Source organism: Gobius niger (assembly GCF_951799975.1).
Source record: "Gobius niger genome assembly, chromosome: 13".
Lineage (NCBI taxonomy): Eukaryota > Metazoa > Chordata > Actinopteri > Gobiiformes > Gobiidae > Gobius > Gobius niger.
In genome coordinates, this window is record NC_136864.1 from 24,377,933 (window position 1) to 24,403,645 (window position 25,713).

A 25,713-nucleotide genomic window follows, 5' to 3' on the forward strand; every position below is an offset into this window, starting at 1 on the left:
AAAGCCTAAATGTGCAGTGATGATGCCGATATCGCTGTGTTATGGTATTTAACATCCGTAATGGCTGCCGCCGCTCCACGCTGCTCTGAGGCGGCCATACAGCTCACTGTGACGCCTCGTGTCTTACAGGGAATCCTTCTGAAGCGAAGTGGCAAATCCCTCAACAAGGAATGGAAGAAGAAGTATGTCACACTGTGCGATAACGGCGTGCTCACTTACCACCCCAGTTTACATGTGAGTTGTGTTTCTTACGTTTTCTCTTGAGTAATTTGGTTGGATTTCTTGAACCAAAACAAGTGTACACAGATGAAGTTAGCTGTGAAGGAGATGTATCGGCACAGCTAGCTAGCTAGGAAAAAAAAAGAATGTACAAAATGCTTAAAGCCTACTATTGTGGAAAACATACCTTGTCTTGTTTTATGATTTCCTCCACGACATTTGAAACAGAAATATAATACTTTCTATTCCACTATGTTTCTATGAAGGCTCCAGAGTAAAAAGTAGATTTGTACATGTGTTCTGTTCATTTTAAAAGCCTGTTAATGCACACTCCAGATCAGTAGGAGGCGCTGTGCTGCAGTACTGTCAATGTCACCGACTTACAACAAGGAAGTTTTGTTCACGTCATGTTGCCGTATAGAGGGCATGAATTACATTTTTGTGCTTATGGAGCTGCAAAGTCATTCACTTATTTAAACAGATTTAACTTCAGTATTTTCTACAGCAAATCCTTCACTTAAAGTGCATATGACACTTTAGACACAATTGTTGCTAAAACACGCAGTAGTTAAAACAATTGTATTTAAAGATTTTGCTAAAGATTTTACCCAGCTTTCTATAGTTTGCCCATTTTTGTGATGTTGGTCGTTCACTTCATGATTGGACACTGACAGGAAGTGACATAGATAGAGGCAAACGTTTTTAAACTGTTGCCGTGCCAACCATGTAATGTCAATGGGAAATGAGTGAGTCAAACCGTTATGGAGCTGTACCTCTTTACCGTATTGATTTGCCTTGTGTACAAAATGTGCAGCGTAAATAAAGTTGCCTTGCCTTTACCTCTATGTCACTTCCTGTAAGTAGCTTAAAAAAATATTTTCTTCCCAACATAAAAATTGCTGCTTGACTGAAATAAGATAATAAATATCACTTACAACAGATGTTATCAATCGAAGTAAGTCATTTTTTCGAAGCATTAAAACCTGTCATAAGTTAATATCACTCAGCAACTTTACTTTTATTGGAGTAATGTTTGACCAGGAGTATCTGTGCTACTTTTGACCACCGCTAATTAGTCGATTTCCAGGATTTGCCACAATTATTAGCAATAGCGTAATGCCATTGATGGCTCGCTGTGCCCCTCTGCTTCACCACCAGCTCAACAAACTCATATCATAGTCTGTGCCTTAAATCTGCGTCTGAAGTCACTCTTGTCACACGCTCAGTCCGCTCCATCGTTGCATATAAGTCTGTATTAGCTGTCAGTTCGAGCGTCGTATTAAGAAAGGCTGTCCCCCGGTGGTCATCGGGGTCCCCCGGTGTGGGCTAATGGAGACATGGCTGCCGAGTGCCCGCCGCGCCCAGACTCCATGCTGGCTTGTATTTATAATGGTTCTCTGTGCTCACCAGCCGAGCCTGAGCGGCCTCCCACATCCATCTCTGTCACGGTCCCGCTGGGCCGCTAATACCTCTTAAACAGTCGGTTGGCTGGCAGCAGACAGCTCCGGAGCCCCGTGCCCCGCACTCAAACGTCCTGCCTGTCTGCTCCCTCAGCCCCTCCATCAGTCTCACTCTCACGGGCCGGCTGAGAGGCTTAAATACACCTGTGTTTCACACGGCAATGGCGTGGGAATAGCTACAGCTTTAAGTACATTTAAAAAAAAAACAGTTTTGGGTGATTGTGCAGAATTTGAGGAATTATGGAATATATAGAAGGCCTAGTTTTGTTGCATTGGTTAAAAATATAAACGGAACAACATAAACTAGTGTTTGTCAAACTTTTCACATTAAGCCCGACTTGAGGAAATGTTTGACTGAGTATCACTAGATCTAATCCAAATGTATAAAAGGACTATCCCAGGTCTGAAGTAGGATTAAAACTGACTAAAGTAAAGCTAAGCAAGAAAAAGAGACCAAAAGACATGACTGAAATGGTTTCTGAAGCAGCCTTCACTGCATTTACGTGTTTCAATGCTGCCGACATGAAAAACATGGTGATAATACTGTACAGTCAGATTTGGATAGCATTACATCCCTGAGCCAGTTGGCATGGCTAAAGTGGTCCTGTTTGTTGTTGTGTAGCACTTACAAAATACTGATGCTGAAAATAGGACTGCATTTCCAAATAATCATAAGACAGAAGACATTTTATTGTCAGGAGAGGGAGGGCAGGGAAGGGAGAGTTCAGCTTTCTGACAGCCTGGTGGTTCTTCAGTCAGCTGGACCTGGCTCATAGACTCCGCAGTCTCCTCCCGCAATGAATGATAGGTGATGCACGATATCGCAGAATCACAGAGATCGTCAAACTGCATGGCAACTCAAACAAATTCCAAAAGTCCGTTTTAGTCAGGGTTGTTCCTCGATTTGGCTCCGATGTAATATTTGTGTATTTTTGCTTAAATTTAATTGAACGTGTTGTGTTGAAATGCCGATCTTTTTCTCATCTTCTTCATCCCTAGCTGAGAATGTCCAGTTTATTCCCAATCGCTTCCAATTCTGTGATTGTGAGACCATGAGGCCATTTGGGGCTCTTTGAAGCGCTAAGTATGATTCTTCCATTGTGCTGTGCGTGAAGTGGTGCGTTTATGAACTTAACAGGCTTCAAATATTATCCCTCACATAATTAGACAGCTCAAAGTTTGAAGGCATAGTTGGAGACATGGCCCTTGTTGCCCTGACAGTGTGTTAGCCGTTTAATTTACATGCGGTTATTAGCGGAGCAGCACTGCACTACAGTGATGTATGTAATTGAGTGAACGGCCTATCTCTCGATCATTACGGCTATTACAGGTCATCGGGGCAATCTCGGGATCTATGAATCTGTTGACTTACTGAGAGGAGGTGAAATCAGCCAGACAGTTACATTAGCGCGCTAACAGCTCCAGCTCATTTGAGTGAGGAAGAAAGAGAAAAAATGAAATCGAGAGAAGAGAAAGAGGGATCTTGGGAAGGAGGGAACGAGCGAAAAGGGAGGGAGGCAGCCTGAGAGTGGAACCTTTAATTTCGCAGCCAGCCAAGCCATCCACACAATCACCTTCTGTTAATTCTATCTGCTACATCAATTAAATTGTTTGTAGAAACTAATTGAATGTGGCTTAATCACACATCTTAATAGCTTTGCACGCTTCGATCTGGCTGTTAATTCCTGCAATAAAATGAAATGAGAGCGCTCACTGGGTAATTAGCGAGGAGGCTTGGGAGAGAAATGAGTGCTTTATGACACGGTAGTAAAGCGGAGGAGCCGGTGGGGGACAGCCACGGCCGAACCCATGTTTAGGTGTTTTGTTTTTTTTCTGCTGAGCCCAATGATTTTCACCTTGGCTTCCCACGTTTGGGCGGTAGTCGCTTAAAACCAAATCAAACAGCCAAATCGAAGGAGAATGAGATTGCTTGCCTTCATTAAGCCCAGCGTCTCGTTATTAGGAGCGACTACATTGGTACCATAAATACATTTTTCTGTGATTGCGTGGTCTTACCATGAAGTCTGAGAAGGGTTTGGAAGAATCTGGTGGGGGATTTTTCACTCATCGATAATAATAAGAAAGGCTGCAACTGGAGTCCCGAACCATGCCAGGTCCGATTGACGGGACAGCTTCAACCACCAGGCTGTCAAGATACTAAACTTTCCCTCTCTCAGCTGTTGTTGCTAATATGTGTTGATGTAGCTAGCGGTGGCACAGTCAGAGATAGACTTTAATGGTCAAACAACCACAATGTGCGTAGGCGAGGTCTCCTGGTCCCAAACTGATGACAAATAAACTTGGTACCTGGTTTCTGTGAGTTGAAAAAGCGTTTTCTGTAGATAGAGGAACACGGGGAAAATACTCTGTTCTCATGGAGGTTTTCTATTGCTTCTTGGTGCAGGACTACATGCAGAACGTGCACGGGAAGGAGATCGACCTGCTGAGGACGACGGTGAAGGTTCCAGGGAAGCGACCGCCCAGAGCAGTAGCCACGGTAGCCCCCACCGCCAGCCCCAAAACCAACGGGCTCACCAAGGACCGGAGCGGCCTGCAGCTCGGCATAGGAAACACAGGTACATATTCCTCATGTCGAATTTATATAATGCGCAATCGCCTTGATGGACATGTTAGAGTAATAGAAAATGAGGCAAATGTTGAAGATTTGTTCATGGTTTAAAGCCACAATGCGGATCTTTTCAGGGTATAAGTTTTAAGTCAGAAGAGCAGCTAAACTATCGTAAAAGACGATCCTAATGCTCAGCTTAACACTTAAAATACTTTTTTTTGCATCAGGTTATCAATTTGGAAAGGACCTAATGTGTGTGTACCTCATTTTTGGCTTATGTGGCTATATGGTGATGTCATACTCAATTTTTAATCATTGTGGTTGAGAGAGGAGAGCCCACTCACTGTAAGACATTTGTTATGTTTTGCTTGTAACTTAGTTGATACTGAGCTGTGAAATGTTACACATATGGGGCCCGATCTTGTGTCTCTATACGCAACTCTACACGCAACTTTTTGCACTTTGTAGGAGCGCACTTTGAGATCTAGGAACTCTTAGACTTAGTGACTTAGTCTGGCCTCACCATTTTCTTATAAGCACATCCGAGCATTCATGACACATTTTAGCTATTTTAGTGGTTAAAGGGAGGAAATGTTTTAAATTGAATAAATACTTTTATCCTGAAGACTGGAAAGCTATTTAAATTAAAGTTAAGTATTTTTTTGTGTTTATTTGTTCTATATATAAATGGATAATGAGCTGTTGTAAACACCAAATAAAATGTGAAATTAGGTATTCGTCTTCCACAGGCGTTGAAGATAAAATGGATGTCACATGTCACACACTAAACAGGATAATTATTATCACAGGTAATGCACATAATGGCCACACAATGATCCCTTTATTACTGTATTCATTTCCTAAATCCTAAGTTTGCAATTAATCATAAAAATGGCTCCCAACAGCTTAATTATTCCATACGTTGCATCGGAGCTGATTAGCCTCCGCGCTGTACACACAATGACGAGCTAATGAGCAGACATGAGAAATCTATTGCAGCTTCCGCAATCTCTGAATGGGGAATTGTGCATTTACATGTTTTACACGCTCCTTTGTCTGCGCCTCTGTCTATTACACTGACCGAATTATCTGGGCTATTATGGGCCAAGTCATATCACCCATGTTGACAACAGACTGATGGCTTTTGTAGTCATGTTACATTGCTAATGCTAGTAGTCATTACCTCAAAAAACATGTGCTTTTAGTCTCAGGGGTTTTCCAAACAGCACAGGTCAAACCTATAAGGTTCAGGATGCAGGCAATGGCTTCACTCTACTCAGTACTTTTAATGTAATGTAAACTGCAAGTACCAATCTGTAGTTATGGGTGGTACTAGGGTACACCATGATACACACACCGCGACAACACAATAAGGAAGCTAAAACGAAGGCAGGGAAGAGTATTGGCCGCTAAGTAAACACACAGACTGTAAATTAAGAAGGACTAATTATAGCCTCCCTCTTCCTGAAGCCGCAAGGTAATGGGGCGGGCTCCAGTAGTTCCTTGATGTTATTGATGTTACATTGGAACTTTTCCCCCCTCTTTAAGCTATTGCAAAATCTTCCTATTTTTTTCCTTCCTGCGATTTCAATTTTCACCCTATTTCATCCCACCAAATTGCTAGCATGAATAAGCTTCATTAGCCTACACTGCTACACTGAAAGCCACGCTTGCTTAGTCCATTCTTAATTCAAAGTCTGTGGGTGAGCCCTAGAGATGCGCGGGTCGGCTTTTTTTCTGACACGACCCGATGTAAATTAAAGCCGAACCGAAAAAATGAGTCTCAGTTTGCCGACCTGACCCGACCCGAACCCGCACACATTAAAAAGCTGGCACAGGAGCCGCTCTGCCGCTGGCTGTCACTTAAATGGGAGTGCGAGTTGAGTGGAGTGGAGAAAGAGCGCTTGATGCTTTGTTTTGCTACGGCACCACTGAGGAACCCTATCATGAGGCTTTACTTCTACCACATCATAGACAACTCTTTCTGTCAAACTAAACGGAGTTTGGACTAAAGTGGAGCCTTTAACTGACATTACAAGAAGTTGCTCTCCTCAGGTTTGTAAGAAGCTGTCGCCTTGTTATTTTAATTTTACCTTGCTTCTTGCTGCTGCATGTGTGCCTGTCGTGCATATTCGGAGGAGAAATCAAAGTCATACAAAAAGCCACTTCTAAACAAAATTAATGATACGTTTACCTGAACATTCAACAAAACACAGCCGACTTTGTGTTGCAATTATGGATAAGACTGCACTGTATGTAGTATATGGATGAAAAAAAGGTGTGCGCTTTCTAACCCGACCCACCCGCACCCGAAGTTTGCCGTATATTTGAGGTACCCGACCGAATCCGCGAGCCCTGCACATCACTACTGAGCACTGTTGACAAATACTCTATTGATGGAGTTAATGGAATTGAGGCGTCAAGCCAAAAACTAGAGCAAAGAAGCAGCTAAAAGACCAACAATGAGCGTAAGCTAGCAGTGGATAATGCTACTAACCGGCAGTCTATGAAAATCACCTTTTACACAATTTTATGTGGTGAAACACTGAATTAAATGAGATATGCTTGTTTCTGAGGGTTGCCTTCTGACAAATCAGAAGCCAGAAGTCTGTTGACGTCCCTTTATTATTAGCGTATATTTTCATGAGAAATTTCAAAATAAACATATTGTCAGTGCTAATATAGAAGATAATTGTATTTGTTTACATGTCTAGTCTACGACGGTGACCTAATTATTTCTGCGGTGTAGAGGTTTTTTTTCCTGCTCACATTTAAAAATAGCTTGTGTCAAATCGCTGCAGGCTGGGAGAGTCTGGCACCCGAACACAGGGGAAGTCCCCGATTGGATGTAGGGGTTAGAATTAAGAGTAATTAATACTAATTAGCAAAGTGGTCCCTGGAGGCAGCCACAGTAAAATGGTTTGCATCTCTCAGGCTCATCGCTAACTGGCTCCGAGTGGGTCCGGTGCCAAATACAGGTCAGTGGGGACTCCATGCACCATCCGGCCAGGTTAGAGCGGAAAACGGCCCATACCCTGCCACACTGAACAGGCTAATCATTCACGGGCAGAAAGATGTAAGAGTTTACCAACCTGGGACACCGGATAGAGGTTGTCCCATCCCAAAATGTGCTAACCTTGAACATCAAGTGCTCGAGAGTCAGAGGGTCATCAGACCAAAAGCGGTTTGGAAAAACAGAGCCAAGCATTTTTTAGCCAAACACCAGCTGCTTTTTTGTACTCCTCGACTGCTCTAATGTTGCCATCCATTTGTGCATCAGGGAACAATGTGCGGAAGATTCGCCTTAATCTCCGCTTGGAAAAAGAAAGGTTACAAATCACATCAGGTCCCTCTCGGGGTGGAGGACCCTCTTCTGATTATACCATCGGGATTTTGATTTCATTAGACATGCAATTGATGACGGGAACAAAGGGGTAATTTTTCATTCATGTCGTCCAAATCACAAGCCTTGTCTTTGCCTTTAGTAATTCATTCATCCCTTAGATCTGAAGACCTTTATAATCACTGGAAGAAGAGGGATAGTGGGGAAGAGCAGGAGGGAGGTGTGCTGAAGACAGGAGTGAGTGAGCATGCGCCTCCATCGCTCTTTAATTCTCTGGCTGGGTGCTGAGCGGAACCGCTTTAAATATGATCGTCCTGTTAACGCGCATCCCGCCGTGTCACCCGCGACAGATACATTGTATCACAGTATTAATGGGCCCAGTCACTTTTAATCAATCCTGCAGTGAGAGGAGAGGTGCGGGCTCCTGCCTCATCTTTAATCCCTGCTACAGCTCGCACTTGCAGCTCTAATTTATAGAGAAGCAGCAGTGAACTGGGGCTGCAGTGACTTTTCGCCAATACTTTGGACACCAGGAGAACAAGATACTAGATACTAGGTGTGTACGTATTGCAAATGATTCACAAATGCACTTCCATCACTAATACTAATAGACACAAATTTAAAGTCTATATTGAAAACACAGATGGGGTATTAACAGCATTATATTGCAACTTGCTCCTGTCCTTGGTAAAGCCTGATTGTCAGACGTCATATGCAGAGCAATAACGCTGTCATCAAGTTTCCAAAGGAAAAAAATAAAACTAATTTCAAAGACAAATTGTTCAAAGAGAAAATGACCAACTGAAATAGATGAAAGTAAATGAATGTGACGCTCACAGAGGCTGTAATGAAACGCGTACAGGCGTAAACACAAATGGCAGTGGTGGGGGGGTCGGGGGGGGCTGCTGGATTACACAGCCACAGATGATGATGATGATGATGGTGGTGATGATGTGGCGCCCGGCCCCACATTAGCATGAATGCTTCATTATCCCACTACTTGTACATAATGGCAACAACTCCACGGAGGGGTCAGGCCTCGTCACGGCTCATCAGCCCACTGACGGCCCGGCCTAAAGAGAAATGAGGAGCAAGGCACGCCGCTCCCCGCTAATCCATCGCCTCTACTTAACACCGGATGGAGCCCAATGTCTTTTAGACTGTCTTTGGAGATGCAAATGGGCAGCATGTTTGTTGAAAAGTACTAGTAGATATAAAGAAATTATATCAGAGAATGTGAGGGGACACAAATAGCAGCTTTGAGTCATCCATATCATCATCCATATAGGGCACGTACAGTCTTTGCATCTGTCCCAGGAAAAGGTTTTCTCAAGGACATCCAGCATTGAACCTGCCAAAACACAAAAAATATGATCTGAAAGACAACCATGACTCCCTTGTTTTAACTTTAGATGTTTCCAACTTGATCAGTTTGACACTTTGTTCAAGGGAATATAACAATGTTTTTCTTTGTCTTTTCTGGGCACCATTTCTGTTTCGGTCCCATCATGATTTGAATTGGCCTTGTTAACTATAACAAAGACAATAAAGGAGTCATGCGCTCCGATGGTCAGGTGGACCAGTAAAATCATTTGAAGTTGTCATGTCGCTAATCTAACAATACATATTTCATAACTGTTCATACTGAAATGATTGTTGTAATTACTAAGGATGTATCTTTCAAGTTTGACTTGTTTCTTTCTTAATAAAAAAGTAGTTAGATAACAACTAGGTAACTTCTATTGATACTTAAAATTCAACAATCACCTCTAATTGTCAAATTGCATGCTAATGATGAATGAATTATACATGGCTGTACCCATTAGTCCCCAGAGACCACTTGTGCATAAAGGGGAGGATAATGTAATTACACTGAAGCAATAATCAGCTTGTGGCATTAGAAAGAGCACGCCATTATGGCTCCAGCCAGGACACTTTAGCTCAATGCTATTGGCTTCCCCATGGAGACTCCTGTAAGAGATACCAAATTCATTTAGACCAAATTTGTATACCATGCAAGATACAGTTTTCAGGGGAAAGTGTGAAAGCGCTTGCAAGTTAAGTACAGTGGATTTGTGATTGGCGGTGTCATACAAGGCCAATGTACAGCAGTTTTCTCAAACTATGATTTAGGTACCGCAGATGCTACATAGGCTGGTTCAGGTTGTGCTCCTGACCTTTAAGATATTATGAATTCTTATTACTAATGGGGTGGTTGTGTTTCTGTGCTTTTTGGATTTGTCCCTGTGTTATTCATATTTTTTTTCCTTTTTTTTAGCCCCTGTTTGACCTCATTTAACTGTAGTTTAGACCTGGTTATGTCTGCTTATTGACCTGGCTTTGATTTGATAGAACTCCGAGAGACTATTTGTTTCTTGGGTACTGTAGTACTTGGTGTGAAAAGTTTGACAACCACTATTGTATACAGTATTTCTCACAGTGGGCCATGTACTCTTTCTTTCTTTTTTCAAATATTGTTGTCTCTTAGAGCATAAAGGAATACATTTATTAGCAATTTCAATGTCTTCAGCCAGCTACGTAGATTCTAGGGCTAGGTCTGTATGTTTTTTTTTAGAAATGCAGAATTGTTTTGGTTTCATAGTGAAAGACTTGCATTGCTGCATCGAGGGTTGTAAGTATTAGTGTTAAGCCAGAAAAACGGGACAAATTACTTCTGTAACCATAGTTAAATAGATTTGAAAAAAATCTAAATTCATAAAGATTGCATCATACCATTTTAATTATTGGTTACTTCACCAGCAAATGACGCTGGGTCACAACAATACTTTTAGTTTTTTTTATTTCACAAGTAACATTATTTATTTACCTCATTTAGGACCTCCTAATGCTTCTGAGTAATCCTTACATAGTTTTTCTAAGCTCATATTTTTTCATTCATCACTTGTAGAAAAACAAAGTTTTCCATTTCCTCCCGCTCCCCTCTCTCTCCCCCTCCTCCGCTGCTCTGATTTCAGCATGCTAATTTAGTCGAGGCTCCTCAGCATGATTCCCTCGCTCTCACTCCCGTTCGTGCTGCGACTGTGCCTCCTCCCCTCTGGGAGCGCAAGATTAATATTCCTGGGCCCAACAAGATAATTACTGATACTAATTAGACATGATTATGTGAATTTGATACACTTATTACTCTAGATAATGAGTAGGACATATTATCCTAACAAGCACCCGTGCCGCTTAGTTTACTTTACACACGACCCTCACTATATTTCCTCTTGGTGTCACCTCAATCTCAAACGGCTGTTCTCCTGTAATTATTGGATGAAAAGAGCCGCAATGTGATACCTTGAAATGGCACATTTAGCTAAATTACACACTAGGAAAATATTTAAAAACAGGGGACCACACGTGACCTTTGTGTCATATGTTTGCATTTCTTCTTTTTCATTGTTTTACCATTGTACATGCTATGATATTGTAGACACTTTAATATCAGGAAATACTATCTACAAAAAACGGTTTTAAAAAACTCATACTTTGAACAATGTTCCATTCACAAAATCCAAATGTTGTGTCTTTAGTACGAATGTATTACTTGTTGCCAACCTGTCAAGCCAGCCGTCTTTACAGAGAGGTACAATTGCTTGCTAAATATCATGTGTGCCGACCCAAGGGATATTTCTTACAAAACAAAGTGGTGTCGCTGATGAGGCATTAAAGATCAACACGAATGCCTATAGTTGACCTTGGGACTGATCCATGCACCCCACATGTTCTTTGACATCCTCCCGATGCTGTGTTCGAACGCGGCTTTGAGCAAATGGATGAGTTTTAGGAAGTATCGCAACAACTGCTCGCACACAGGAGGGAGGGACCCCACGCGGCGAGGCCTAGCCCATGAATTAGTAAAGGGAGCCAGGCGTCCGCGGCTCGGCTGATTGGAAGTCAGGGGGAGAACGCCTGCTGACGCCGTGGAGATGGATGTGGCAGTCAGAGGGATGAGGCGAGATAATTAGCGTTCAGAGTGTATCTTGTTAATTAAGGGCTAATTAGAGGCATTGGCGGCGGAGACGAGTGGGGAGTGCATGTGTGGGATGACTTGGTGGAAGCTGAAAGCAAATTACATCATGGCGGCTTTGTAGTTTTTTGTTTTTTTTCCACCGCACTGTTTAATTGAATGAATTAAACTATATCAACGATTTGTCTGCGTTTTGTTTCGTAGGGGCGCCCCATTCGAACAGCAGCTCATCCCTGACGGGCGGGGTGGTGTTTGGGAAAGACAGCATGCACCAGCGCTCGTTCTCGGTGTCCAGCGCTGACCAGTGGAACGAAGCCATCAACACCAGTACGACCAGCGGGGCATGTAAGAGCAACACTCAACGCCACAACCAGTCACCGTCATTCACTGCAGCCATTTAGTGCCACATTTCCTTACATTTTTGGTGGAATAGTCTTGTCAGTCCAAAAATCTATGAGTACTCATGAGTACTTATAGTAGGCACCACATGTTTTTTTGCTAACTTCCTGTTAGCCAGTGTAGTGTAAAAACTACTTCCTGTCAACATTGCAACATACATAAGATAAAGAAAAAAGAAAAAAAAAAGAAAGCCTTTTCAAAAAACATCAAGCCAGGTGTATTTCCTAAAATGATTTCATATGGTAACATTTGTTAGCGTCAAATTAGCTTTAGCTTTAAGGCTAAAGTACTTAAAGTTATGAACACGGAAGTTTCCTCAGTGCGCTATTTGGATCCTGTGCAAACTTTGGTGATGAATGTGATGTTTGATGTTGAAAGTCATTATCTAACAGCTGCGTGTTTTCTGCCACGTACTGTAATTTAGCAAGACATGGCTAGCTAAGGAATAAACAGGGACAGGAAACAGACATTAGACTAGGAAGTTGCATCATGTTGCTACGCTTGCTCAGAGCTTATCAGGATTGATGAAAAAAAGTTTGGTTAAAAAAAAGTTTTTTTAAAAATGAAGAAATTAATGAAGGGAAAAAAGAAAGGTTTTTGGTTAGTTGTATGTATGTATGTATGTATCTATGTAGTCTCCATCTCCTCTATCTAAAACTGCAGTTTCCAGCCACATGCTTCATTTCCCTTCAAGGACTCCTATAGTTTTTTGCGGACCATTCCAGGTGATATTTTGCTACGAAAAAACAAACATCCTGGTGATACCAAACATGCTCCTAATGATTTACTGTTTTGGAAGAGGCCCTAATGCTTTTAAACCGCTTGTTAAGCTACTTGTAGTCAAACAAAGCGGAACCATAGTGGAACTGGTGATGTCCTGCTTCCAGCAAAGTTACGAATCAGGCTTAGACGCATATTGATTTAGGTACTTTACACCAATAAAACACAAATGCTTTTATCCTTTCTGTTCAATATGTGAAATGTTGCACAGTATGGATTTAAATATTCTTAACAAAAGACCCAGGAATAAAAGGCTGAATTAATTTGGTTGGAGATGGCTTTTCTGTTAATCTATTATTATGGTATTGATTTACACCTGCATAATATAACTTTTCCAATTGCATTGGCTGCTTACAACTGTTACATACTGTCCCCTCTGCCTCACACTCACTCACTCGTACATTCTCTTAAGTATATGGCTAGGTGATGGAGATGCCATTTCCACTCTCTGTCAGGCGGGCGGAACGGGCTCATTTTCATAATTAGGTGATCAGGCCTGTGATCGCCGTGACCTTTTAGGCTTCCACGTGCTCTGAGTCTTGTCGGCGGCGCCGGCGCACGATGATCACGAGAGAGAGGAGCGCTGAAGGTTAACACGCCGCCATCCATGCATCTCCCACCCGCGTCACCCTGTCACCGTATTTGAGTCGAGTAAAATAATATATTCCCCATTCGGCGTTCCCCCCCCCACCTCCCCTCACGTCCCGTCATCCAACCCCCCCATCGCACTGTTTTCTCGCGAAGAGGAAAATGAATGCTTTTCGGCGCTACCATTCATCACCAGTTATTTCCCTCTCTTTGTGGTTGGCAGTAAAAAAGCACTTAAATGCACATCAACAGAATAACAGTCATTTCCATGCATGTTTGCACTCTGGTAGTTCTCATTAGCGCGGCGGCGGCTCCCCCCCACCTCCACCGCGGGCTCCCAGGGGCCCCGGCAGTTTAAAGAGCGCACTTTTACGAGCGCGGCAGGAGTCCGACTGCGCGGCCCTCGCGCCTTTTCCGCAGACAAGGCTGTGTCTCTCATTTGGTGCTGGCAAACGATCAATTCTGCCTGGACGCGAGGCACTTCTTCCATCACCCCCCTACCCCCGTCTCCCATCAGCGACAAGCCCAAAGCGGAATTACTTAGGTTCGTGGGGTCCGCAAATAAATGAGTGTGGGAGGGGGAAAAGGCTTGGATGTTTGCTATATCCCATTCCCAAACATTTTGTTGTTAAACTAAGTTGGGCTTCCCGTGTGCGTTACCATTCAGCAGCGCTAAACCACAGTCACAAGTTAGCGCCATTGCTCTGTTATTGGTTAAGATTTGTTTTTCCTAATGCTTTGGTGCTACTTGTACATTTTCAGGCTTCTTTTTAAACACAACTGAGTTAAGAATCACCTCAAATGTGTGACTAAGGGGATAGCGTACCTGTGATGTGGTAAGACTTGTGGATAATGTGGAATCGTAGAAGAGGCTTTCAGACTAGCGTGAAGAAGTTCTTAACTCGAAACAGTTCAGACGACTTGTAACTTCAAATTGTTTTGTCTCTCACAGTTTTAAAGGAACAACTTTCACCAACCAAATCTAAGTGAATATGGACAAGAGGTTTTGAAGCTTTCAATCGGCGATAGTTTGCAAACGTACCAAAAAAAACAGTATGCTAATGCTAGGGTCCACTAATCAAGACTGGGACAGAAGCTATGGGTCCCCTAAAAATAATGAACAAATACTGGTTGCTGAAGGTGTTTGTAAGTTAGTTCATAAAATAGCTGCTTAATGATCAGATCACTTTGTTCCAGTTTATTAATCGATTGTAGCATTTCGTTTGCAAAGAGGACCATTCACATTTTCATTCACAGCAAGCCAGCAAACCTCTTAACCCCCACCTGAACCGAGAATATTTTCTCCAGTTCGGCTTTACTCAATTCTTTAAAAAGTGTCAAAATAGCAACAAAAATGAGACAAAAACGAGGATGAAAATGCAACAATACAGCATCAAAAACGTGAGGGAAAAATCAGTGAAAAAGTGACAAAAAAACCCATTGAAAATGCAACCAAAAAAAGCCACAAAATAGCAACAAAACTTGTACTAAAATGAGGATGAAAATGCAACAAAATAGCGACACAAATGTGGGGGGAAAAAAGCTGAAAACGTAGCAAAAAATATTGATAAAAAAACTTGACAGCAACTTAGTTTTGATGAGTTTTACCAAATGAGGCGTTACTCTGGCCTATAGGCTGCAAACTCCAGTCGAGAAGCTTTAAGATTTGGGTAAAGCCGAACTGGAGAAAATGTGTGGGGGTAAGAGATTAAGACAGCCTCTTGGAATTGGTACTTGGAGTTTGAGCCTCTACCGATATCCGATATCATACTTAAAGTACCGGTATCGGTATCAAAAGTAAAAACGCTGAATCGAGGCATCTCTACTTATAATGTAATGTCGCTTTAGATGAAGGTGTGCTCATTAAGTATTAATAAGCATTAGTAATCATTTTAGGGTGGGTAAGGCTATGAATAAGCGTATTATTAATGACCTAGTATGTTAACAGATAAATGTATAATAAGCAGTGTGTTAAAACTTTACAAGCATATTATTAATGCTTAATAATACCTTTTTAATACTTAACGAGCCCACCTTAATATAAAGCGTTACCATATTATCACACACATTACTAGAAGGTGTAAAAGTTTGCCTAATTTATGTAGAACAACCTTTTTCATGCCATACTTGTAAATATAGTAGCCATTCAAACATTGGATGTAAAGTGGGTTATGTGTCTTCCCCAATAACGGTATGCGCTGGTGGGAGCAGAAATTGAACCACAGGACGGTGGTCGAACGCTCGACCAACGAGCATCTGCTTCCCAAATGAAAAGTATTCACTAATATGAGCAGGTACAAATTGTCACCAAAAGAGATCTGCTGTAAGATAACTTTTCAGGAAGTTAATTTGCTCTGAAGTGGACAAATTAAGAGCTTTTTACAGTTGGATTTCTTGCATCTGGCACAGTCCAACATATTAATACAGTTCATTAACCAGCATGGAGTCTTCAGCGAAATCACGGCTGTAATTTGCTCGCATTATTTTAGTTTGTCCAATTATTTTCACGCTACTCTTAAGGTAACCACAAATGAACGCGGCAAATGAGCTGTGCATAATATCGCGTCGTATGATAGATATGTCGCCGGTAATCGACAACGTACAGGCTCGGAAATGCAAATGCCAGAGTTTTCGCCCCCAAAAACTTTCTTTAATTTTCAAAAGCAGAAGTTTTTCATCGGAAACTGCGGATGAGATTGAGTTGTGACCCCGGGAAGGATAGATCAATAGAGGGTGTTGCTTCGGTGAAGGGTGCTCATGTTTTGCCATTTGTATTGACTTGAACCAATCACTCCATTATCCTTGGTGAAGGTTGCAGGTTAACATAAAATGTGATTCCGCGATGCAAAAACAGCAGATTGATGACTCAACGGAGAGTGAATGCTAACCATTTCCATATTATTTAAAGAATGTCCTCATTTGTAAACCCATTGAGCACCCGGAAGGAGCCGTAAGTAGTAGCGTCTCTTGAATATTGAGCGTCGATTTTTGATTAAAACTCTGGCCCAATTTTTTCCATCGTGTGCATTCATAAAGGCAGTCATTCTTAATGCTTGTTTAGATGCCGCTCTCCTAGGACACGTCTCAATCTTTGAACCTGAATTAAAAGCTTGGCGTCCGCAAGAGTGGAGCTGATGACTATTACCGAAGTCACGGAGGAGTAATGTCAAGCAGCCAAAGTCAAAAGTTGCCGTGCATTTGAAGTGGTTTACAATTAGGGCCATAACTGCATCAAAATCGCAGTTTTAAATGGTTATTAGCAAATCGCTGAATCTTGGTCATCCATAAACAGCATAAACCCAACCTTTTGAACCAGGTATCACCCCTTAGACAAACTGAGCCATCCTGTATATTTATTTATCAAGCTTAATGTTGGTGTTAAATATTGGGAAGACTACATTTAAACATTTAATTAGCGCTGTAATTCCAAGCAGATGGCATATTAGGAAGGGACCATAATTGTTAGGCCTATTTTCTACAATACTCATCACCCTGTATCGCAAATAATCAAGGATTACATGCATGTAAACTAAACCGGAAATTCATTCTTCTAAGTTTTAACTTAGCTTTATGCTTTAAATTTATTATTGAAAATGCAAATAAACATGGAATATTTGGGGGTGGTTAACCTTGGCATGCTTTCTTCACCCTGCGGCTGATCTCTGGTTTTCAGAGCTTTCACCAAATGGTTCTGCTGCTCCCTACCTGTCTGGAGCTTGGACCACAGCTCCTCAACCCTCTGGCTCTGCTTCTCTCCGGCAGTCACACCCATTCTCTCACTTTCCTTTATGGAGCAGCCAGGTTCTGCTGCTGTATCCTCTGCCGTCTTATCATCATCACTAACAGACGTCTTCTGCTCATCACTTGTTTTTGTCTGGACGTTAATTTGTCCTTTCTGTCTTACTATGAGCTTTTCATAGTCTGCCGTTCCTGGTTGATTTTCACCTTCTCAGTTACGGCTGCATTGTTCAACAAACCTCCTTATTGAGGATTTGTCCCTGCAGGAGGTCGGTCTTGGACAGTTTGGAGGTTCTTTCCTTTAACTCTCTCTGTCTTGTTTGTTGAACCTCATCTCACGTGCCTTATGGATCTTGACCAGGCCTCTGTAGTTTTGGTTTGGTCTCGTTTCAGTCTTGCTGAAATGCTATTGACGGTGACGAGGTCCTGCTTGACGTGCACCTTCCAGTTACAGCTGTATTATATACCGGTAACTCCCTGTTGAGGATTTGCTCCTGGATTCGCTCTGGACTCATTCATCTGACCGTCAATTAAAAACTCCTTGGTATTGATAAAACTTGCAAGTTTTTGTTTGGTCGGGGATTTGACTTTCAGTTTCTGCGACAAGGCCAATCCTGACCACTCTCAGACATCCATGTTGATACAAAATCAGTGGATCTGGTCGCACTCGTTTGTGTCACCCGCCACTTTGTAACCAACCTGACCCCGTGAAGAAGTGAATTGGTTATTCACAAAACTGTCGGCCATCTAAGTCAAGAAAGGCCCAGTCGCTTGACCTCAGGACCACGTTCAACGATAAGTAGTGTGTCCTATTAGAGTGGAATGGACAATGGCAACATGACCACAAGAGCGAGACATTAGTTCCTGCTGATCACCGTGGCAAGAGATTATCTATTTGTTATTGATCTGTGCTACTGGCCCAGTTTTTAAGGTGTCTGTTGCTGTATTTATTATGATTAATTAATCTTTTTATGCAATTACTGCAGAAACATTTCTCTCAAACCTCCAGTGCGAAAGTTTGATTGGTCTCTATAAACCACAAATAGTCACACGAAGCCATTTACATTTTTGCCTTTCAAGCTGTAATTTGTAGTGCCTTCCACTGACCTCACGGTGCATATTATTAAAAAAAGAAACCTTTTTAAACACAGATGACCCAAATCCCAGTTCACAAAACACACATTTATAAGAAATATCGTTGAGTGCTGTGTGCATTTAAAAGTAAAGACTTTTTCCTCCTTTTAAGTTTGCAAATGAGGACACAGGTAGTTAATGCAGCAATAGCCTTCTCCTGTGGCACCGCGCTTTATGCCGTGGCCTCCCGATGCGAGGGTGATAGCATGTGGGGCGTTTGATTTCGACGCCAGGCCATAATGAAGTTTGACATTTAGTTTGGAGAGAGCAGCGGAGCGCGATCAGGCCTTGATTAGTGCGCTCTAATTGAGGATAATAAGGGGGAGGCGGTGATTGTTTCTAATTTTTGCCATTAATTGCAGCCGTTGGCTTTGATTGAGGACAGGCAGGGCTGCCATGTCAAGGGGGCCCGGCAGAATCATAGTGCTCCTCACCCTAAGCCTCTTGAATAACAATGATCGAACCCCCACCCCTCCATCTCTCGGCCTTTTTACATTGTCATTCATTTCCCCGTGTTGGAGAGCAGCCTCCACTCTGCAGAGCCTATAAACTGCCATCTCCGCGGCAGGAGCGTAATACAGTGTAATCACAGGTTAGCCGCGCACCTATCCCGCTGCCCAGGTGATCGGAGCCGAGTGGGAAAGAGACTTCATTACCGCGCTACATTCAGATGGCTCTCATAGGCGCTAACAGCCGGCTAATAATGCACCGCGACCGGGGCCAACTTCATCATTCTCAACTAAAGTAATCCAATCTGCAGCTCTTAGCGCACAAATGAGAAGCACTTAAGACTCGGGAACTTAAAGGTAGGGTATGCAGTGTTAAGTTATGGGATATGCAAATGCACTTCTTATGATGTTACATACACAGATTATACATAATGGTTTAGAAGGTGAAATAAGCTGAATAATGTGTTAAATTCCTCCATAAATCTGTGGATAAACACACAAAAACAAAGTCAAATTTTACAAAGATTTTGTTGTTTCTTATTTTGGGTTGGCATAAGTGTTTCTAATGACAACAGATGGACGAATGCGTTTTAAGTTTTCATTTCTAAACTAATTCTATCTCTCTGATCGTCTAGTTAGGACACTTTCCATATATTATAAAAGCCTAATATGGTTCCCACTTCACCAACTTCATTTTTGGCTGACACGCTGAAACAATAAGAGGAGTCCTGTCCCGTATGTGATGCAGGTGTGGGCTGAATGGCCGAGGTCATTTTCCACAACATTAAGGTCCAAAATTGATAATTAGAGGTGTTTATGACACGACCGTGGCCCCCAGGGGCAGCCCTCCCCTTTAACCTCAAGCGACATTAAACAAATGCTGGCTGTCACATCGGAGGCAGGTCTATGCTCATGTCTTGCTGCCGCCATACGGAGCAGCGCTGTTGGGACAGACGCTGCCGCGCACAGGGAGGGAGGAGGGGGGTACTCGGTGGACCCCTGTGCCCCCAGCTGTCTGAGCCAGCTAATGACTCGTCTCAGGGGGGCTGTTGTAAGAGAGCAGGGAAATTGAAACAGACGCTTCTACTTGTGCTGCTACATGTGTGGCTGCGTGCTGCCATTCAAACGGAGTCGTCCAGCACACGCACCTCGGCTATGTTTATTGATGATGTGCATCATAATAGGTGATAATACATTAGAAGAAACAACCTCCCATTGCTGCACACACTGTACCATGTGCTGTAATCTCTTCAGCCTCTTGAGTTTAGATCATCTCTATACAATGTCTTATTCAATAAAACACTGAGGGTTAACTTTGAAATTGAGCTCAGATGAAATGGGGTGTCTCAGGTGCTGCCTCTGCTATGGCTCCTCTCTGAAACAATGCATCCTTAGGCCGTAGCAACACTCTCTCCCCCTAACGTTAGCATCCTCAAACCCCCGCTGAGCTCATCTTACTCCACCAAGACAGCCCCATCTCCCTAAAGGTAATGACCGAATTAGGCCTAATGTTGTACACTGGCTAATGGCACAGCGTCGCACATTACCGCATGTGCAACTGGCAACGACAACAGCAATAATCCCCAAGCCCCTTGTCCTCCTGCACCCCACCCCTGGGGTGGGACGGTGCGCAGGGAAATGAATGGAGTTTGCCACACAACAATGAGCTTTTGATGGGAGACAATGGAGGAGGCTGCCAGCACCTCACAGGGTGGTAAGAACAGAGCAATATGGGGCCCATCTACTGGCCCTCCCCTCCTGCTCCCCCCCAGGCCCCTGGCCCCTACTCCCAGATTCATAATGGCATCTGGAGGGGAAAGAGGGGAAAGTGATGTCAAATGTCAGGAAATCAGAAGGATGGCAAGCTGACAACCCCCTCCCGTGGTCCCATTCCTTCAAACGCCTCTGCCCAACGGTAGCACAGGTTAATATCACATTTATAAAATCACTTACAAGAAACAAAGCCTGCTCTTAGCCCCCTGTCACTCTTAGACTGTTATATAGAGAGCTTTGCCAGGGGCCAAGCCAGGTAACCATTTGTTCACTGATGGCCCCTGATGTCCCTCACTCTGTCGAAAGTATCACCAACACACTTACTTTTGGATCACACTGAAACATTTCAACATGCCTTCTAGACTTTTTCTAACGTTTCGTGCATCTTCATCGACACAATGTTTGATTATGTTTGATTATATTATGTTAAAAAAAAGTAATACAAAACCAGCCAAGGTATTTTGTGTTTACTACCTGCAAACAAAATTATTTACTTTGATCTTATGTCAAATATGATACGCATTTTCAGCTTTATGCACAATTCATATGGTGCGGTCTGACCTTCATCGTCTTATCGTCACTGCCTGTTTCTTTCAGCTAATGGCATGGGAGTAGATCCGACCAATTCGAATCTGGGCAGCGCCACAAGTCCCAAGCTCGAACCCCCTCCGTCACCTCATGCAAACCGCAAGAAACACCGAAGGAAAAAGAGCACCGGCATCACCAAACCGGACGGCCTTTCGACGGGCAACGAAGGTAAACACTCACGCGGGGTTTACATGACATCTTCTTTTTTCACAACACACACATAAATACATTCCTGCCAATCTCTCAATCGTTATCTGCGATAGTACATAAAGGTGAGTATATTCAGTGTGTCCATATGTCCCACCATGTCGCCCCCCTCCCGTACGGACCCCTCTCTCTTGTGTCTCCACGGTGAATAGTGTGCTCTCCATAGCCCTGGTCCTTCCCAGCAGGGGAGTGGCAGTCTCCTCTCCACCCAATTAATAATGATTCCCCGGCCCAATGATGAATGGAGTGCCCTAATTGGATGGCATTGTGAAAACACTGAGACGCATTTCAGAGGCCATAAAACTGATGTCACCCGAGCGGGATGATCAATCAACAAGATGGATACGCTGGATAACAGCAACAATGGCATTGACGCCTCCTAAATGGGGCTTAGCATTAATAATCATTATACTTTTTTATCATGCTCTGTGACAGCTCCTCTTTAAAGTGTGAATGGGTCTGTTGACCACATTGTATGGAGCGAACATCATCAGCATCACAGAGATAAGTGCCGCTCTTCGTATTGTTCAAACACTAGACCCTTGTGTGGGCCTTCGCCTTTTGGCTCTGGGAGATTTTTCTCTTTTACCATGGACTGAATATCTTCAATCTATCATCAGGGATAAGTAAGAGTTCCACCGTTTTATTGCAAAGAGGAAGTCAGTCGGGGCGAGTTTAAGAGCTGCAATACAATCGAGTTTAAATCACCATTTGATTGGTCACAATCTGCACCACTCAAACGGCTGCAATTATTATTTTTTCTCTGTCTTTTAAATTTTTTTGACGTCTTTAAATTTAAGTCGTTGCCATTTTTTAATTTAACACAATACATTGCTTCTCACTATATAAACATAGCCAACAATCTGTTTAGGATGTATTTAAAAATGATGATTAAAATGATTACAAATATTACAAACAATTATTATAACAACCTACTGATTTCACTGACCTAATGTGGTTGTTAAAATTCAGGTCCGAGTCCATTATAATCCCCAGGCAACTGACAGATAACTGACAGATTTTTTTGGTTTTAGAGAGAGAGCGAGCCTCAAGGTCACATATGACACCTATTCTCTTTTTCTGTGGGTCAAAAACAAAATGCAGTTTTTTCTGTGTTCAATTGCGGAAAATTGTTCTGCATCCAAACACTAATCTCTTCAATGCAGTGACTTCATGAATTGTGGTACAACACATTATTGTTGCGTATTAATTGACCTAATGGAACCATGTACAGATGAAAAAAGAGGGGTCCCAGAATTGATCCCTGGGGAACCCCACAGGTCACAGCCATTTGGTCTGATGCTGTGGCTGAAAGAATTTCCGCATCAAAGAAGCATTTCTGGCAGTTCATTCTCCGCTCTGGCTATTGTTGCCTCTGGAAGTCAGTCCATGGCTGCATCCGGCGTGGCGTATTTACATGCATTTGTCTCTTGTGTGTTCATCAAACATGCACTGCCCCAACCAAGAACACAAATAACAGAAATAAGTGAGGCCTTGTAAGGTTTCTTAGTATACTTCTGTATTCAAGAACTATATATATAGCGCATGTTTAGAATTTTAATAACCCAGCCCTCATTTCTGAGCATATGCAGGCACAGAGGGGATTGAAGCCGTTTTAAAACTGTTAAAAACAAAAGCTGAGTGCTAATTATTATAGTGGTATGTTGTGAAGCCAGGCTACACTTCACTTTCTGAGGAGGTGGAATCAGAGCAATCAGGCAGGAGACGCCACATCCCCAATGTTCCTCACGTCATCAAACACGCACATTGTTTTCCGTCGCTCCCGTTGTCCCCGTGAAGTTTTCTATTAGCATCAGCTTGTCTGTTCTGCTGAATGCCCTAAAATACAGACGTACCGCTTTTAAATATTGGATTCACCCCGGTCCTGATGGGAGAGAGGAGCGAGGTGCGATCTTTGAATAAATTGCTATCAGTTTATCTCATTTACGGGGCAATCAGAAGCGTGCAGTGCAGGCTGAAATTGAATTTTAGTAGTTGTGAAGCATCATAAATCAAGGCGGCGTCTTAAGATGAGATATAATTTTGGTCATGATAACATGTGTACGGTTTGAGAGGGAGATGGGAGGGAAACTTTCACTGCAATACGGTTCAGCTAGATTGCAGCGTGTTTTAATGTAGAGCTTGGCAATATTATCTGTCATTATTTGGAATGAAATTGTCTTTATCCATGAATTTTCAAACCGGTCGTTGTAGGAATATGGAAAAGTAGGAAGCCCTGCAGGTGTAAAAAGAATGGCTTTCTTTGTTGTAAGCAGACAGTTGTGTTGTTGTTGTTGTTGTTGTTGTTGTTGTTGTTGTTGTTGTTGTTGTTGTTGTTGACTTTAAAACTGCAAAATGTGTCTTGAAGTAATAGTAGTAGTAAGAAGATCTTTGGATTTTCAAATGATGTAAAAACAAGATGTAACAAACCAAAAGCTGTTCCAAAGAGCAGCATCTTTCGCTGTTGGTGTCTCAACAGCTTATCCATCTGCTTTGTATCACTTTTACCCCTCTATATTTCTTGCTTCATTGTGGGTTGTTCAATCCTTAATATATACAAAGAGTGAAGAGTTCACATTTCCGCAGAGGACATGTACAATGGACACCGGCCCTAATACGGCGTGCTCCGTCAGAGCCATGTGCTGTAATGAACTTCTCATGTGCTTAAAGAATGATGCAGGACGCACAGCCAGGCGACTGACAGCGGCGTAATGCCTTTCGCAGCAGCCGCCTCTCGCCGTGTGGCGCGCCCATAAACCCACTGCACAATCGATGGCCGATAAAGAGCTATGTTCAAGGGGAGCCCCTCTGATGAATGCCGACTGTCAGGGAGCGTCATTAATGCATCTCTGTTGAAGAAAGTGGATCAGATCTTCATTGTAAAGGGTTGAGATTCAATTGGTGCGCAAAACGCTTACATTAAGATTAAAATTAATTTTAATGTTTTAATGTGATCTTTATTAAGCAATAAAGTCCCACTGAGAAGTAGAGCGTTGTTGCTGCTGCAGCATTGTAAGCATGTCATTTTGACCACCGTTCCCCCTTTTCAATACACCAGAAAATGTGTAACCAGTTTCAGTGCACATCACTATTACTACTTATCTGACTGACTCTACACCAAATAACTAATGGGAGAGAGAAATGTCAGAACTACTACTTTCTGTGTTGGTAACAATCCACCTCAGTGATATTTAAACATATCTTACTTATAAAAGTAACGGCTAATTATTTTGATAATACATTTTTGATTGAGAAGTGTTGCTGTGAGTCTTGTGTCTGAAAGCTTCCTGTTTTTAAAAGATCAGATAGCAGCTTAATTACTAAAGTGGTTTAGTATCTTTCTTGAAGTGACTAATTGTAAAGTGATTGTAAGAAACTCTCCACCCAAATGATCTAAAGATCATCAAATTAAGTTTTTATTGTGTTGCAGCAAATTAATCAGAACACGACCAGATAGAAAGTGGCATCTAGTGTCCAGTAATTATGGACAAATAATGGACAACGCAAGTACCTTTCAACTAGTTTTTCCAAAGTAACTTAATGGTGCAATTATGCCAATAATTTTGTATATTGTTAAAAGTTTGGGTTTTGAATGGTCGTCAGAAATCAGCTTTTTGAAAAACTTTGAATATACCACAAGTGGTGATAATATGGGTAAGAAATAAGAAAAAACTTTCTTTTTTTCTTTTGGTTCATTGTCGTGGCTGATCCTCATGTCCACAGCCATTCCAGCATTTAACTGTAAGTGAAAGAACAATAACTACTGAAATCTAAATGAATGCACTCTTTGGGTAAAGGCATTATTCTTCAAAGAGTGCATTAGCTTTGTGTCACAGCTACCATAGCTTACACAATAAAGCTCTCAGTAGGCTTAGCTAACACTGAAAAGGCAATGCTGTATACTAGTTTACTCTGATTAGTATATCCTAGCCCAGTGGTTCTCAACCTGGGGGTCGGGACCGCCAAGGGGGTCACGAGACAAATTTCGGGGGTCGCCAGATCGTGTAGATAAAATATCCATTTTTTATTAGCGTACATTACAATATTTTATTGCGCATGTGTGTGTTATTTTACCAGAGTGCCATTATATGTTCGGAATTTGATGAATTTTATTTTAGCCATTTGTTTTTTTCTTTGTTATTTAAGAATTATTCAGGCTAATGTTCCGATTTCTCACGGTGTGACCCGGGCGGGGGTCACGAACCTCCAAAAGGTTGAGGACAACTGTCCTAATCAATAGCAACATGTGTTGATTCTGCCATTGTAAAAGAATATTTCATTAATTCTACATTTTGGAATAATCTTCTTTAATGTGATTGCTCTAATCGGCACCATTTTGCCCGGCCCACTCCCTCTCCTCCCGGGATTCCTCTTGATGAAAGTGAAGAGAATGTGTGGCAGATTGAAGTGGTGGGGCCTCCTGTCCTGCACCTTGGTAAAGTAAGGGTTAATATCCTCTGGAGTCCAGCTGAGGATTAGGAAATGGAGCTTTA

At 42.4% G+C, this 25,713-nt stretch overlaps 1 protein-coding gene across 1 annotated transcript in view; it reads left to right on the forward strand.

Annotated features, from left to right (window-relative positions):
- LOC306972496 (arf-GAP with GTPase, ANK repeat and PH domain-containing protein 3-like) overlaps positions 1–25,713 on the forward strand; it is a 156,121-nt gene that overhangs the window by 106,774 nt on the left and 23,634 nt on the right. The window contains exons 10-13 of the mRNA XM_079569143.1: positions 130–234; positions 4,084–4,255; positions 11,769–11,909; positions 21,023–21,181. Coding sequence (XP_079425269.1) covers positions 130–234; positions 4,084–4,255; positions 11,769–11,909; positions 21,023–21,181 — 577 coding nt within the window. The remainder of the gene's footprint in view (positions 1–129; positions 235–4,083; positions 4,256–11,768; positions 11,910–21,022; positions 21,182–25,713) is intronic.